This window comes from Pristiophorus japonicus, chromosome 14 (genome assembly GCF_044704955.1).
Source record: "Pristiophorus japonicus isolate sPriJap1 chromosome 14, sPriJap1.hap1, whole genome shotgun sequence".
NCBI lineage: Eukaryota > Metazoa > Chordata > Chondrichthyes > Pristiophoridae > Pristiophorus > Pristiophorus japonicus.
Window position 1 is genome coordinate 5259239 of NC_091990.1, and position 15120 is coordinate 5274358.

The following is a 15120-nucleotide window of genomic DNA, read 5'->3' on the forward strand; positions in this document are numbered from 1 at the left end:
GCGGGGGACAATCGAGGAACAGTGATACAGTCAGGGTATCAAGGGACGGCTTGGAGCGTGCGTGGCGGGAAGAAGTGACAGTCGGTCACTGGGACACTCTGGAAAGTAATCAGAGTGGCACTGAGGGTAACCAGCGAGCAAGGTGCCCTTTCGAGGACGGAACGTGGTGCAGGGGCAGAGGGGTGGGGGGCGGGCGGGGGGGATCGAGGAACCAGGGATGGAGCACAGAGCAACAAATAGCAAAATGAGGTGAAACGAAACAAGAATGTGCCGAGCGTGAGCAGACCGAGATTGGGCGCCTGGCCTCACTGCGGACTTGCTACAGTCCCCCATGCGCAGGCCGACATTTCACAAACCGCTCTCATGGATTTTCCCGGCGGAGAACGTCTCCACCTCCGGTCGTGTTGTCGACCCGTTACCGCCCCGTGCCGTTCGTTACCGCCCCGCGGCGACCCATTACCACCCCGCGACGACCCGTTACCGCCCCGCGGTGACCCGTTACCGCCCCGTGCCGTTCGTTACCGCCCCGCGGTGACCCGTTACCACCCCGCGGTGACCCGTTACCGCCCCGCGACGACCCGTTACCACCCCACGGTGACCCGTTACCGCCCCGCGGTGACCCGTTACCGCCCCGCGGTGACCCGCTACTACATCGCGTGGGTAATTGCCCTGCAGGAGCAGCGCGGCTGTCAGTCGATGCCCACGACATCTTTCCCCCCGGCGGGGAGCTACCTGTGGCTGGGCCGCGCATCCGCCCTTAAAGGGGAGTGCACTCCACCGCGGCCGCCATTTAATTTTACTCGTCGGCCGAGTCCGAGGTCGGCCTGACAACGGCGGCCAACGGGTTCGGTCAGGGCACCAACAGGCAGCCCCCGGGCCCCCTCTTGGGTACCGGGCCACTGTCCCGGCCCAAACCCTCCCTGCTGGCCCGGTGGAACTCAACTTTAAAGTATTCAGAGCTCGCAGGGGCCCTCCCCTTTAAGTGACCGGGAGGGATGTTGTGACGTCATCAACACGGCGCCCGTTACAGCTCTAGGTGGGTTCTAGGTCCTTGCCAAAAGGAGGCACTTGATTTAAAGTTAGAATTAAAATAGTTGTAGAGCTGTTGAGTTGGGAGTGGCTTAGCCAGTCACGTGATGTTCACAACACTCAATAAAACCCCAGTCAGTTGGGTTCGGGGGATCCACGATGAGGCAGGTGGTTGTGAGCCTGGTGGATGAACTGGTAATGTGTGGTGTGATTGTTAAACCTTTGCTAATAAAGCAACTAATAACTTTTATTTACAAAGCGCCTTTAATGTAGTAAAATGTCCCAAGGCGCTTAGTTAATTCTTCATAGCAACGTGTTGCTACGAACTCTCGAGCAAAGAACCTGCGAAGCGCATACATCACAATTAGCAACGCAAGGAGCTTGAGGAGCAGGACACATCTGACAATTCCCGACACGTGGTCACGGCTTTGGTCTGTCAGGCACTGGGCTGATGTCAGGCATTTCCGCAGTGCTGGAATGGGCTCGGCTGAAGGGATCAGAGGTGAGTCACTCCAGCTGCTTTCAAGCAACTTCCTGCAGCCCATTACAGAGCTGCTAGCAGCAGCCTAGGGGCACGTACCCTGAACTCCATGCCCCCCCCCCACCCCCACCCCAGCCGGCTGGGGTGGGCTGTGTGGACAGCTCAGAAAGAAAGCAGAAAAGTGGATGAGCATTAACGACGGCTTTGCCAGTGGGGCCCACATCCCGAGACTGAATTAAAAAAGCTACGTGAAAAGACAGCTTAAAAACTTCTTTAAAAACGAGACCAGAGGACAGAGAATCACAGATAAAGACCTGGGTTTGAAACCAGCACACGAGCACCGAGGCCCTCACTACAGATAGAAACCTAGAAACATAGAAAATAGGTGCAGGAGTAGGCCATTCGACCCTTCGAGCCTGCACCGCCATTCAATAAGATCATGGCTGATCATTCCCTCAGTACCCCTTTCCTGCTTTCTCTCCATACTCCTTGATCCCCTTAGCCGGAAGGGCCACATCTAACTCCCTCTTGAATGTATCCAATGAACTGGCATCAACAACTCTCTGCAGCAGGGAATTCCACAGGTTAACAACTCTCTGAGTGAAGAAGTTTCTCCTCATCTCAGTCCTAAATGGCTTACCCCTTATCCTCAGACCATGTCCCCTGGTTCTGGACTTCCCCAACATCGGGAACATTCTTCCCGCATCTAACCTGTCCAGTCCCGTCAGAATTTTATATGTTTCTATGAGATCCCCTCTCATCCTTCTAAACTCCAGTGTATACAGGCCCAGGCTCCACTTAAGCTTGGCTGGCAATGATGAGAAAGAAAGACTTGCATTTCTATAGCGCCTTTCACAACCTCAGCCTGTCCCATAGCACTTTACAGTCAACCAAAGTACTTTTTTTGAAGTGTGGTCGCTATTGCAATATAGGAAACACAGCAGCCAATTTGCACATAGCAAGCTCCCACAAACAGCAATGTGATAATGGCCAGATAACCTGCTTTTTTAGTGATGTTGATTGAGGGATAAATATTGGCCCCAGGACACCAGGGATAACTCCCTGCTCTTCTTCGAAATAGTGCCATGGGATCTTTTACATCCACCTGAGAGAGCAGACGGGGCCTCGGTTTAACGTCTCAAATGAAAGACGGCACCTCCGACAGTGCATCATCATCATAGGCAGTCCCTCGTATCGAGGATGACTTGCTTCCATGCCAAAAAGGGATTAGTTCATGGGTGTTTCAATGAAGGACCTAATATTCCAGGTCCCGAACTACATGTTGAAGGGTGGAAGATGCCTGTGCGTGGATTTTTTTAACGTGGGGTGACCGTTGCACACCAGCCAACACACGGGCTTGACAGAGCGAGGTCTTGGTCCAGTGGCAAGGGTTAACCAGGACAACTGGGCTGCCCCTGGGCCCTCGCCTGTGCTCCGACAGTGCAGCACTCCCTCAGCACTACACTAGAGAGTCAGTCTGGATTTTGTGCTCAAGTCCCTGAAGTGAACCCACAACCTTCTGACTCAGGCAAGGGTGCTGCCCACTGAGCCACAGCTGACATTAGGCAGAGCAGCAACCATAACGCCTCCTACTCATCTGCAAAGGGATATAGACAGGCTAAGTGAGTGGGCAAAAATCTGGCAGATGGAGTATCATGTGGGAAAATGTGAGGTTATCCACTTTAGCAGAAATAATAGAAAAGCAAATTATAATTTAAATGGAGAAAAATTGCAAAGAGCTGCAGCACAGAGGGACCTGGGGATGCATGAAACACAAAAGGTTAGTATGCAGGTACAGCAAGTGATCAGGAAGGCAAATGGAATGTTGGCCTTTATTGCAAGGGGGATAGAGTATAAAAGCAGAGAAGTCCTGCTACAACTGTACAGGGTATTGGTGAGGCCACATCTGGAGTACTGCGTACAGTTTTGGTCTCTGTATTTAAGGAAGGATATACTTGCATTGGAGGCAGTTCAGAGAAGGTTCACTGGGTTGATTCCGGACATGAGGGGGCTGATTTATGAAGATAGGTTGAGTAGGTTGGGTCTATACACATTGGAGTTCAGAAGAATGAGAGGTGATCTTATCGAAACATATAAGATAATGAGGGGGCTCGACAAGGTGGATGCAGAGAGGATATTTCCACTCATAGGGGAAGCTAAAACTAGGGGACATAGTCTCAGAATAAAGGGCCACCCATTTAAAACTTAGATGAGGAGGAATTTCTTCTCTCAGAGGGTTGTAAATCTGTAGAATACTCTGCCCTAGAGAGCTGTGGAGGCTGGGTCATTGAATATATTTAAGGCGGAGATAGATTTTTGAGCGATAAGGAAGTAAAGGGTTATGGGGAGCAGGCAGGGAAGTGGATCTGAGTCCATGATCAGATCAGTCATGATCTTATTGAATGGCGGAGCAGGCTCGATGGGCCGAATGGCCGACTCCTGCTCCTATTTCTGATGTTCTTATGTTATTGTTATGTTAACGGATTCAATGTAAAATAACTAAAATGCTAATTTTGTTCAAATGACCTGATCCACTTTTGAACTTCTCTTTGAATCTTTGGCTTTGCCTCTCCCTCCCCCCTCCCCCAACCTTCTTTGAGTTATGGGTGGGGCTGGAGATGGTGATCAGGGAGGAGGGTGGGGTGGGGGGGGGGGGGTCCTACCATGCACGGGGGCGGAGGGCGGGGGGAGCAGACGGATCGTGGGGGTTGGAAAGGTCAGCTTGTTGGTCCTGGAAAAAACATTTCGCTGCTCTTGGCCCACAAGCAGTGCTGTAATGGCATATACCTCACGGATCCGACCCCGCTCGCCCCCTTTTGTCTGCCGGGTTTCCCCCCGAGATCCAGCCACCGTGAGTTAAAAATATAAACGCAGTTAAATTGAAGGCACGCAGCCTCATCGGAGCAGACTGGTCCCCAGCATCGCCCCCACCCCCACTGCCACTGCCCGTCTCCGAACTAGAGGTGATCCAAAACTCGGCAGTCCGTGTCCTAACTCGCACCGTGTCCCGCTCACCCATCACCCCATGTGCTCACTGCCCGTGTCCTAACTCGCACCGAGTCCCGCTCACCCATCACCCCCTGTGCTCGCTGCCCATGTCCTAACTCGCACCGAATCCCGCTCGCCCATCACCCCCTGTGCTCGCTGCCCATGTCCTAACTCGCACCAAGTCCCGCTCACCCATCACCCCTTGTGCTCACTACCCATGTCCTAACTCGCACCGAGTCCCGCTCACCCATCACCCCCTGAGCTCGCTGCCCGAGTACTAACTCGCACTAAGTCCCGCTTACCCATCACCCCCTGTGCTCGCTGCCCCGTGTCCTAACTCACACCAAGTCCCGCTCACCCATCACCCCCTGTGCTCGCTGCCCCGTGTCCTAACTCACACCAAGTCCCGCTCACCCATCACCCCCTGTGCTCGCTGCCCCGTGTCCTAACTCACACCGAGTCCCGTTCACCCATCACCCCCTGTGCTCGCTGACCTACATTGGCTCCTGGTTAAGCAACGCCTCGATTTCAAAATTCTCATTCTTATTTTCAAATCCCTCCATGGCCTCGCCCCTCCCTATCTCTGTAATCTCCTCCAGCCACACAACCCCCCCCAAGATGTCTGCGCTCCTCTAATTCTGCCCTCCTGAGCGTGCCTTCTGTTGCCTGGGCCCCAAACTCTGGAACTCCCTCCCTAAACCTCTCCGCCTCTCTACCTCCCTTTCTTCCTTCAAGACGCTCCTTAAAACCGACCTCTTTGACCTGCCCTAATTTCTACTTATGTGGCTCGGTGTTAAAATTTTGTCTTATACCACTCCTGTGAAGCGCATTGGGACGTTAAAGGCGCTATATAAATACAAGTTGTTGTTGTTAAAACCGGAACTGGGCGGGTTCGAGGTGGGCTGGCTTGCTGCTTCAGATTATTTACTATTTATCCTCCCACCCGATTTTTTAATGGGGGAGGTCAAAGTGACCCCCACTCATCTTCAAAACAGAACAGAATTATTCTGAGTAGATGCAATGCTGTTTGAAAATAAGTTGCGGAAACAGAGACATTTCAAACCGACCAGGAAGGTTTTGGGTAATTTTCCATTACTTTTCTTGCAGAAAATCCCCGGAGGAGCAATGCAGCCCGGAATACCAAAACCCTCAGTCTGTAACTTCCTGCAAGCCCACCCACTGCTCTTATTCATCAAAGAGCGAATAAATGAATCAGAGAGATGAACTGCTGACCCATTGTGTGTCCAACCACGTTGCTTCCGATAAACTGCAACTCCGCACTTTGACCCTACAAACCGTATCAGCAGTGGGCAGTGCAAGATGAGGAATTTTATTTCCACACCACATTAATTGCCACGTATTTCTGAGGCACTGTGAGTACTCTGAAGCCACAAAACAGACAAGGGCAATTTTATCTCGAACACACTTAAGGCAGGTTCACCAAGCTGCGGCAGTTTGTTGACTTAAGGTCATGAAATAAATCTCGGTACAACATTCTATGTTGGGATAGGATGTCCTTCCATCCCCCTGACCCCGCCCTGTGATGAATTAATGGTTTCTAACGGACCCATCAAATTGAGAAAATTTTCATCTGTACTTGCCCGCTAATCGACATTGGCTCCTGGTTAAGCAACGACTCGATTTCAAAGTTCTCATCCTTGTATTCAAATCCCTGCAAGGCCTCGCCTCTCCCTATCCCTGTAATCTCCTCCAGCCCCACAACCCCCCCCGAGGTGTCTGCCTCTTCTAATTCTGCCCTCTTGACCATCCCTGATTATAATCGCCCCACCATTGGTGGCCGTGCCTTCTGTTGCCTGGGCCCCAAGCTCTGGAACTCCCTCCCTAAACCTCTCTGCCTCTCTACCTCTCTTTCCTCCTTCAAGATGCTCCTTAAAACCTCCCTCTCTGACCAAGCTTTTGGTCACCTGCCCTAATTTCTACTTATGCGGCTCGGTATCAAAATTTTAATCTCATAACACTCCTGTGAAGCGCCTTGGGACGTTAAAGGCGCTATATAAATACACGTTGCTGATGTTGGGATAGGTTGTCCTTCTCCCCCCCAACCCCCCACCCCATGATGAATTAATGGTTTCTCAAGGACCCATCAATGTGGGAACATTTTCAACTGTACTTGGATGCCATAACATTATCTGTTACTGTATTCTGGAAAATAGTAACATCAAAACTGTGTGGCCAGGCCCTGATGGCTCAGAGGTAAAGACGCCGGCCTAGGAATGATATCATGCCCAGAAACGGGTGTGGTGGAGACATGTACTGCACGAGTCTGCCAGTGTTGTCCCGGGCAGTTGGTAATGCTTGTGCTGGCCGCTTCCGATCATGAGGCTGCCCGCAAAGTCTCTCTTACTCTCTGCTCATACCTCCAGCCTCACTCCGAACCTTACTCCCCTCCCCCCCGCTCCCCTTCACTCCCCTATAGCCACTCACCATCATAGGCAGTCACTCACGGTTGAGGAAGACTTGCTTCCACTCTAAAAGTGAGTTCTCAGGTGACTGAACAGTCCAATATGGGAATTACAGTCTCTGTCACAGGTGGGACAGACAGTGGTTGGAGGAAAGGGAGGGTGGGGAGTCTGGTTTGCCGCACGCTCCTTCCGCTGCCTGCACTTGTTTTCTGCATGCTCTCGGCGACGAGACTCGAGGTGCTCAGCGCCCTCCCGGATGCTCTTCCTCCACTTAGGGCAGTCTTGGGCCAGGGATCCCGGTGGGGATGTTGCATTTTATCAAAGGGGCTTTGAGCGTGTCCGTGAAGCATTTCCTCTGCCCACCTGGAGCTCGCTTGTCGTGTTGAACTTCCGAGTAGAGCGCTTGCTTTGGGAGTCTCGTGTCGGGCATGCGGACAACATGGCCCGTCCAACGGAGCTGGTCGAGTGTGGTCAGTACTTCGATGCTGGGGATGTTGGCCTGAGCGAGAACACTGACGTTGGTGCGTCTGTCCTGCCAATGGATTTGCAGGATCTTGCGGAGGCATCGCTGGTAATACTTCTCCAGCGCTTTGAGGTGTCTGCTGTACATAGTCCACATCTCTGAGCCAATCAGGAGGGCAGGTATCACGACTGCCCTGTAGACCATGAGCTTGGTGCCTGATTTGAGGTCCTGGTCTTCAAACACTCTTTTCCTCAGGCGACCGAAGGCTGGGACTGCAGTGCACTTCACTGCACTCCTTCTCCTCAGACTCTCACACACTCACCATTATTCCAACCCTCACCTCACATCTGACATACTGCGTAACCATTCCATGATTCTATTCTTCCTAACTAAGTGAATAACCTCTCTCATTTCCCCACATTATACGCCGTCAGCCACCTTGGTGCTCGCTCACCTAACCTGCCTCTATCCCTGGATGGACTTTGTACGACAGCAGCGGACTGCAGCTCCTCCAAACATCTACCACTTTCAGACAGTGCTCATTCTTCCAACGCAGAACCTCCCATCTCAAACATTGGGGTTCAGAAGAATGAGAGGTGATCTTATCGAAACACATAAGATAATGAGGGGGCTCGACAAGGTGGATGCAGAGAGGTCAAGGGGAAATAAAACTAGGGGACATAGTCTCAGGATAAGGGGTCGCCCATTTAAAACTGAGATGAGGAGGAATTTCTTCTCTCAGAGCGCTATAAATCTGTGGAATTCTCTGTCCCAGAGAGCTGTGGAGGCTGGGTCATTGAATATATTTAAGGTGGAGATAGACAGATTTTTGAGGGATAAAGGAGTGAAGGGTTATGGGGAGCGGGCGGGGAAGTGGAGCCGAGTCCATGATCGGATCAGCCACTTTCTTATTGAATGGCGGAGCAGGCTCGAGGGGCCGAATGGCTGACTCCTGCTCCTATTTCTTATATTCTTATGTTCTCAAACCAAATCACGCACACCAGAACACAGCTCACGGACACTGATTTCCGGTTGTGACTTGTTCCTTGATATAAAGATTGCCAGAAGCACGGGACAATTTATTACTCCCAATAGCTTCTGCTCATTGCGTGTTCTCCAATCATTACAGAGCCATTGCAGTTACAGAGCTTCAAAATAAACTGCGGCACATTGTTTATTTTTCCCAGTCAATTCCCATTTCAATTTTCATTAACTGGATAGATTCAGCTTTTACACAGTTACCCCTGCCAACAGTCCTGTTTATAAACAGGCTACATTCATGACGATTCGAATGTAAAACACATCAGTGTGTCACGGTTCGGTCTGTAAAAGGGAAGGGCTCGGGGCGTTTGCAGGTTTGGAGCAAGTCAGTTCACAGAAGCTCACAAGGAACATAGAGGCTCATTTCGTCTCATTGGACGCAATGGTGGAGTCGTGCCCTCTGTCTGCAGTTCCTATTCTGCCCAATTCCCATTGTTTACCCTGCACAAACCTACATGTACATCAACATCATAGGCAGTCCCTCGAAACGAGGATGACTTGCTTCCACGCCAAAAAGGGATGAGTTCACAGGTGTTTCAATATTCCAGATCCCGAACTACATCCTGAAGGGTGGAAGATACCTGTGCATGGATTTTTTTTAACGTGTGGTGACCGTTGCACACCAGCCACCACACGGGCTTGACAGAGCGAGGTCTTGGTCCAGTGGCAAGTGTTAACCAAGACGACTGGAGACCTGCTCTGCTGCACGGACCCAGTGCGCACACATATCGCAGTGTGGGCTGGGCCCGTGCTGCCCCTGGGCCCTCGCCTCTTCTGGGCCCTGATCACATCACTCTGCAATCTCTTGCCGCTCTTGCTGTACCTGCCCACGCTCCAATCACCGACCTGGATTGTGGTGATGTCCAATCCAGTCGCCCTCTTCACAGCCGTCGCCCTCCTGCACCGGCTCGCGCTGTTCCCTGAATTGGTATGTTCCACGCTGTTCCCTCAAAGGCCCCGACCTGCTGATGGTACTTGCAGGTCGGGGCCGCCACACCGAATACCGGGTCGGGTTGCACGCTGCTCCTTTGAAGGAGCACATGTACAGCTGGTTCATTGGCACCATTCCTGCCCGACTGAATTTAATGGGGCAGGTTCAACAGGGGCCAGGTGACAAATGTTTCTGCAATATAAATTGGATACGAGATACGGGTACGCTAGCTTAGTGGTTATGTTACTGGACCAGTAATCCAGAGGCCTGGACTAATGATCCAGAGACATGAGTTCAAATCTACCGCGATAGCTGGGGAATTTAAATTCAGTGAATTAAATAAATCTGGAATAAAAAGCCAGTGTCAGTAATAGTGACCATGAAACTACCAGATTGTCATAAAAAACCCATCTGGTTCACTAATGCCCTTTAGGGAAGGAAATCTGCCATCCTTACCCGGTCTGGGCCTATATGTGACTCCGGACCCACAGCAATGGGGTTGACTCTTAACGGCCCCCTGATAATGGCCCAGCGAGACACTCTGTTATACACAAGGTGGCGGCTCACCACCACCTTCTCGAGGGCAACTAGGGATGGTCAATAAATGCCGGTTTTGCTAGCGATGCCCACATCCAGTGAACAAATAAAAAACAATGGATACATCTTCACACGTTTCCATATGGGAAAAAAATGTAGACTTGATTTGTTGTGACAGATGGTCAGACTGTCAGGCGTGTCTGACAGGAATGGTAAATGTGCGAGTGAGGCTTTCGCAGGGTAGCAACATATAAAATAATATCAATCTGTTAACTTGGAAGTCACCTTACACGAGATATCAACTATAGCTCACTGCCAATGTCAAATGGCTCTGAAAGCAAATTGATTGAAATCAGACTCCTCCTGTAAACAACTTTGATTAAAATGGCTGAAGGGTCGGTAACCAGAGGACACAGATTGAAGGTGATTGGCAAAAGAACCAGAGGCGACGTGAGGAAAAAACTTTTTTACGCAGCAAGTGGTTAGGATTTGGAATGCACTGACTGATCGGACGGTGGATACAGATTCAATAGTAGCCTTCGAAAGGGAATTGGATAAATGAAGGAGAAAAGATGTCAGGGATACGGGGAAAGAGCGGGGGAGGGGGACTGACTGGGTTGCTCTTCGACAGAGCCGGCACAGACTCGATGGGCCGAATGGCCTCCTTCTGTGCCATACTATTCTGTGATTCTATGAAATCCCTCACTTTTTGCTCCTCTAATTCTGCCCTCTTGAGCATCCCTGATTATAATCGCTCCACCATTGGTGGCTGTGCCTTTTGTTGCCTGGGCCCCAAGCTCTGGAACTCCCTCCCCAAACTTCTCTGACACTCTCTCCTCCTTTAAGACGCTCCTAAAAACCTGCCTCTTTGGTCACCTGCGCTAATATCTGCGTGTGTAGCACAGTGTCAGATTTTATTTGATTACGCTCCTGTGAAGTAATTTGGGACATTTTACTACATTAAAGGCGCTATATAAATACAAGTTGTTGTTGTTGTCTAAAACAATGCATAGAGCCGACTTAATTTGACATCTATAGTCGATATACTTTGAAAGAAAAAAGGAAGACTTGCATTTATATAGCGCCTTTCATAACCACTGGACATACCAAAGCGCTTTACAGGCAATGAAGTACTTTTGGAGTGTAGTCACTGTTATACTGCAGTAAATGCGGCAGACAATTTGCACTCAACAAGCTCTCACAAATAGCAATGTGATAATGACCAGATAATCTGTTTTAGTGATGTTGATTGAGGGATAAATATTGGCCCCAGGACACCGGGGATAACTCCCCTGCTCTTCTTCGAAATAGTGCCATGGGATCTTTGAGAGAGCAGACGGGGCCCTGGTTTATGCTCTATGCAATGTGTTTACAATCATTCCTTTTGTCATTTAACTACTTCTGCCTTCCATCCTATCACAGACCTTCCCTTTTGTTCTTTCCTCCCTTTCCCAGCCCCTGCATTTGCTTAAAACCCGTTTCATCTCTAACTATTTCCAGTTCTGACAAAGGGTCATCAACCCGAAACGTTAACTCTGTTTCTCTCTCCACAGATGTTGCCTGACCCGCTGAGTATTTCCAGCATTTGGTGTTTTTTTATTCAAATTTCCAGCATCCGCAGTGTTTTGCTATTGCGTTGGGAATATTGTGCAGCTAATGTTTGGGAGATTACACGAGCTATCAACATAACAAATTGGTATTGGAGACAGAGGAGAGTTTCCGATGCTTACCCGGATGGTCAGTAGAGGCGTACGAGAGTAGGAATCCTCGTCCTGATATATGAGTGATACTTCTGAACTCCACAGTCACCTCACTAGATGTTACCTGTATTCTTGTCGGGACTCGGTTCAAATTTCCGCAATAAGGACCTGTCAAGAAAATTTGTAGAAGTTCAATCATTGTTTGAAGTCACAACATCATTCCAGCTTACACAAGAATGGATGGGAAAAAAAAAACAAATCCTGAAGTACCGTATATACTCGCGTATCCTGCGATCTCGCGTATCACGCGACCCCTAAATTTTCGTCCCAAAAACATGATTTTACCATATATCTCATGTATCATGCGAGTCACTTTTTTGAGATCGAATACAGACCTTAACATGAAACATCGAGTGGATTCTGCTGTGAAAGCTGTTCGCGAATCGAACACCGATACAGCAATCGTTCCAGCTGGTTTGACGAGCGTCGTTCAGCCACAGCCTCTACTGTGTTTGGGAGTTGTGGGTGGCGGAGGTCGGGTCGCCGGGGGGGTGGGGGGGGGGGGTGAAGAGGAGGTCGGGTTGGGTCACCGGGGGGAAGCGGAGGTCGGGTTGCCGGGTGGGGGGGGGGGGGGGAGTTGGGGGAGCGGAGGTCGGGTCGCCGGGGTAGGGAGAGCGGGAGTCAGGTCGGATCCGGTCCGGTCTCTTTCCTCCCCCCCACCCCCCCCGACCTCCGCGACTCTCTCTCCCCCCCCCCCCCGACCTCCGCGACTCTCTCTCATCCCCCCCAGATACAGTACAAGTGACAATAGAGGCTGCAATCCAGCCCAGGAGATACCTGCCGAGATTCAGCGTGGATACGGTCTGCTTAACAGACTAACAGCCTAATCTTGGCCAGCACTTCACACCCGCAAATTTTGTATCTCGCGTATCATGCGACCCCCCAAATTTAGGTTACAATTTAGGTCTTCAAAAGTCGCATGATACGCGAGTATATACGGTAGTTACACTCCTCAGTGTTGCAGCCTTTACTCAACTCGATCCAGAAACTGGCCGGATCCACATGGGGTGCAGACACTCAGACCCTCGGTATGGCAGCACTCGCCCTGGTGTGCTGTACACCGGAGTACTGCTCTCCGGTATGGCTATCCAGTCCACACGGCAAATCCGTTGATGTGCGGCTGAATTCTACTATGAGAATTATCACCGGCACGCTTTTATCGACACCAACACCTTGGCTCCCCGTGCTTGCAAACATCACAGCACCACATGTACGCCATGAACTTGCGGTCTCCGGAGAATACAACCGCTACACCAGCAAAGACCTGCTGATCCAGGCCGACTGGAACAACCTGCCACCAACCTGTCTCAAATCTAGAAGGCCATTTTGGACCGTCGCCGAAGCCCTTCAGCGATCTCCCCTCAGCCTCGATGACCGACGGTGAAATGCTTGGAAGAACTGCGACATACGGAATGGATTCCTTACAGAGGAGCCCACAGTACGACCTGAAGGATCAAACTTTCCTCGTGGACAAACAGTGGACAACCATCGACCGCCTCAGAACCGGTCCCGGTCGATGCTGCCACCTTCTCCAGGGGTGGAAGATTAAAGCCTCCCCATCATGTGACTGTGGAGCTCCTAATCAGACCCTGGAGCACATCATCGAGCACTGCCCTCAGAGGGAATTCACAGGCAGCCTACAGGATCTCCACGCTGTCACACCGGAAGCTTTGGTCTGGATAGCCAACTTAGATATTGGCGTTTGATTTGCGTTGCTACTACCAAATGAAGATTATATGGTTCCCTCCCCGATTTAATTTTCTCCCCTCTGTTGTTCCCCTGTGTGCAGTCTGACTTTTGTTGGGATACGGTTTCCACAGGTCTGCTTGTCCTCCACTACCTTGCTCTGGTAGTTATTCTTCAGATGTGCAGCCAGGCAATGATTGTTACCACGTTGCTAGATTGTAACGTCTCCTGGGATCCAACCCAAACATTCGAATTTTTAAACGCTTTGCTCTGCGCATTGCTTGTTGCTGACGTGATTAAGCAACATTATCACCCGGAAATTGCCTTAAAGACGGCGCAACAAAGGTTCAGCAGATTGATTCTGGGGATGAGAGGGTTGCTCAATGAGGAGATTGAGTAGATTGGGCCGATACTCTCTGGAGTTGAGAAGAATGAGAGGTGATCTCACTGAAACATATAAGATTCTGAGGGGGATTGACAGGGTAGATGCTGAGAGGATGTTTCCCCCGGGCTGGGGAGTCTAGAACCAGAAGTCACAGTCTCAGGATAAGTGGTCGGCCATTTAGGACTGAGATTAGGAGCAATATCTTCATTCAAAGGCTTCTGAATCTTTGGAATTTTCTTCCTCAAAGGGCTATGAATGTTGATTCCTTGAGTATATTCAAGGCTGAGATATATAGATTTTCGGGGGTATTAAATATTATGGGGTATTTGCCATTTTGTTGGGATAGGCAGAAAGGAAAAGGAGGTGGGATAGCTCTGTTAATTAAGGATGAGATCAGTGCAGTAGTAAGAAATAACATTGGCTCAGAAGATCAAGATGCAGAATCAGTTTTGGTGGAGATAGGAAATAATAAGGGAAAGAAGTCACTGGTGGGAGTGGTGTATAGGCCCCCAAACAGTAGCTACACTGTGGCACAGAGTATAAATCAAGCAATAGTGGAGACTTGTAATAAAGGTACGGCAATAATCATGGGCGATTTTAATCTTCATATTGATTGGACAAATCAAATTGGCAAGGTAGCCTTGAGGAAAAGTTCATATAGAGTGTATGCGGGATGGTTTCTTGGAACAATATAATGTGGAACCAACCAGGGAACAAACTATTTTAGATCTGGTAATGTGTAACAAGTCTGGATTAATTCATGATCTTGTCTTGAAGGATCCTCTTGGGAAGAGTGATCATAACATGGTAGAATTTCAAATTCAGTTTGAGGGTGAAAAAGCTAGGTCTCAAACTAGTGTGCTGAACTTAAATAAAGGTAATTACAAAGGTATGAAGGCAGAGTTGGTTAAAGTGGACTGGGAAAATATATTAAAGGGTAAGACTGCAGCAACGCAGTGGCAAACATTTAAGGAGATATTTCATAACTCTCAGCAAAGATTTATTCCAATGAGAAATAAAGATGCTAAGAGAAGGATAAACCATCCCTGGCTAACTAAGGAAGTAAAGGATGGTATTACATTGAAAACAAAGGCATACAATGTTGCGAAGGGCAGTGGGATGCCAGAGGATTGGGAAATTTTTAGAAATCAGCAAAGGATGACTACAAAAATGATAAAGACAGAGGAGATAGCATATGAGAGTAAATTAGCAAGAAATATAAAAACAGACAGTAAGAGCTTCTACAGGTATATAAAAAAGTAAACATTGATCCCTTATACGATGGGACTGGAGAATTAATAACGGGAAACAGGGAAATGGCAGAGACTTTGAACAAATATTCTGCATCGGTCTTCGTGGTAGAGGACACTAAAAACATCCCAATAATTGATAATCA

General features: G+C 49.6%; 1 protein-coding gene across 1 annotated transcript in view; it reads right to left on the reverse strand.

Moving 5' to 3' along the window:
* The window catches only part of LOC139279272 (discoidin, CUB and LCCL domain-containing protein 1), a 180176-nt gene that overhangs the window by 89917 nt on the left and 75139 nt on the right, over positions 1–15120 (reverse strand). Inside the window, exon 3 of the mRNA XM_070898402.1 lies at positions 11624–11761. Within this exon, the coding sequence (XP_070754503.1) occupies positions 11624–11761 (138 nt within the window). The remainder of the gene's footprint in view (positions 1–11623; positions 11762–15120) is intronic.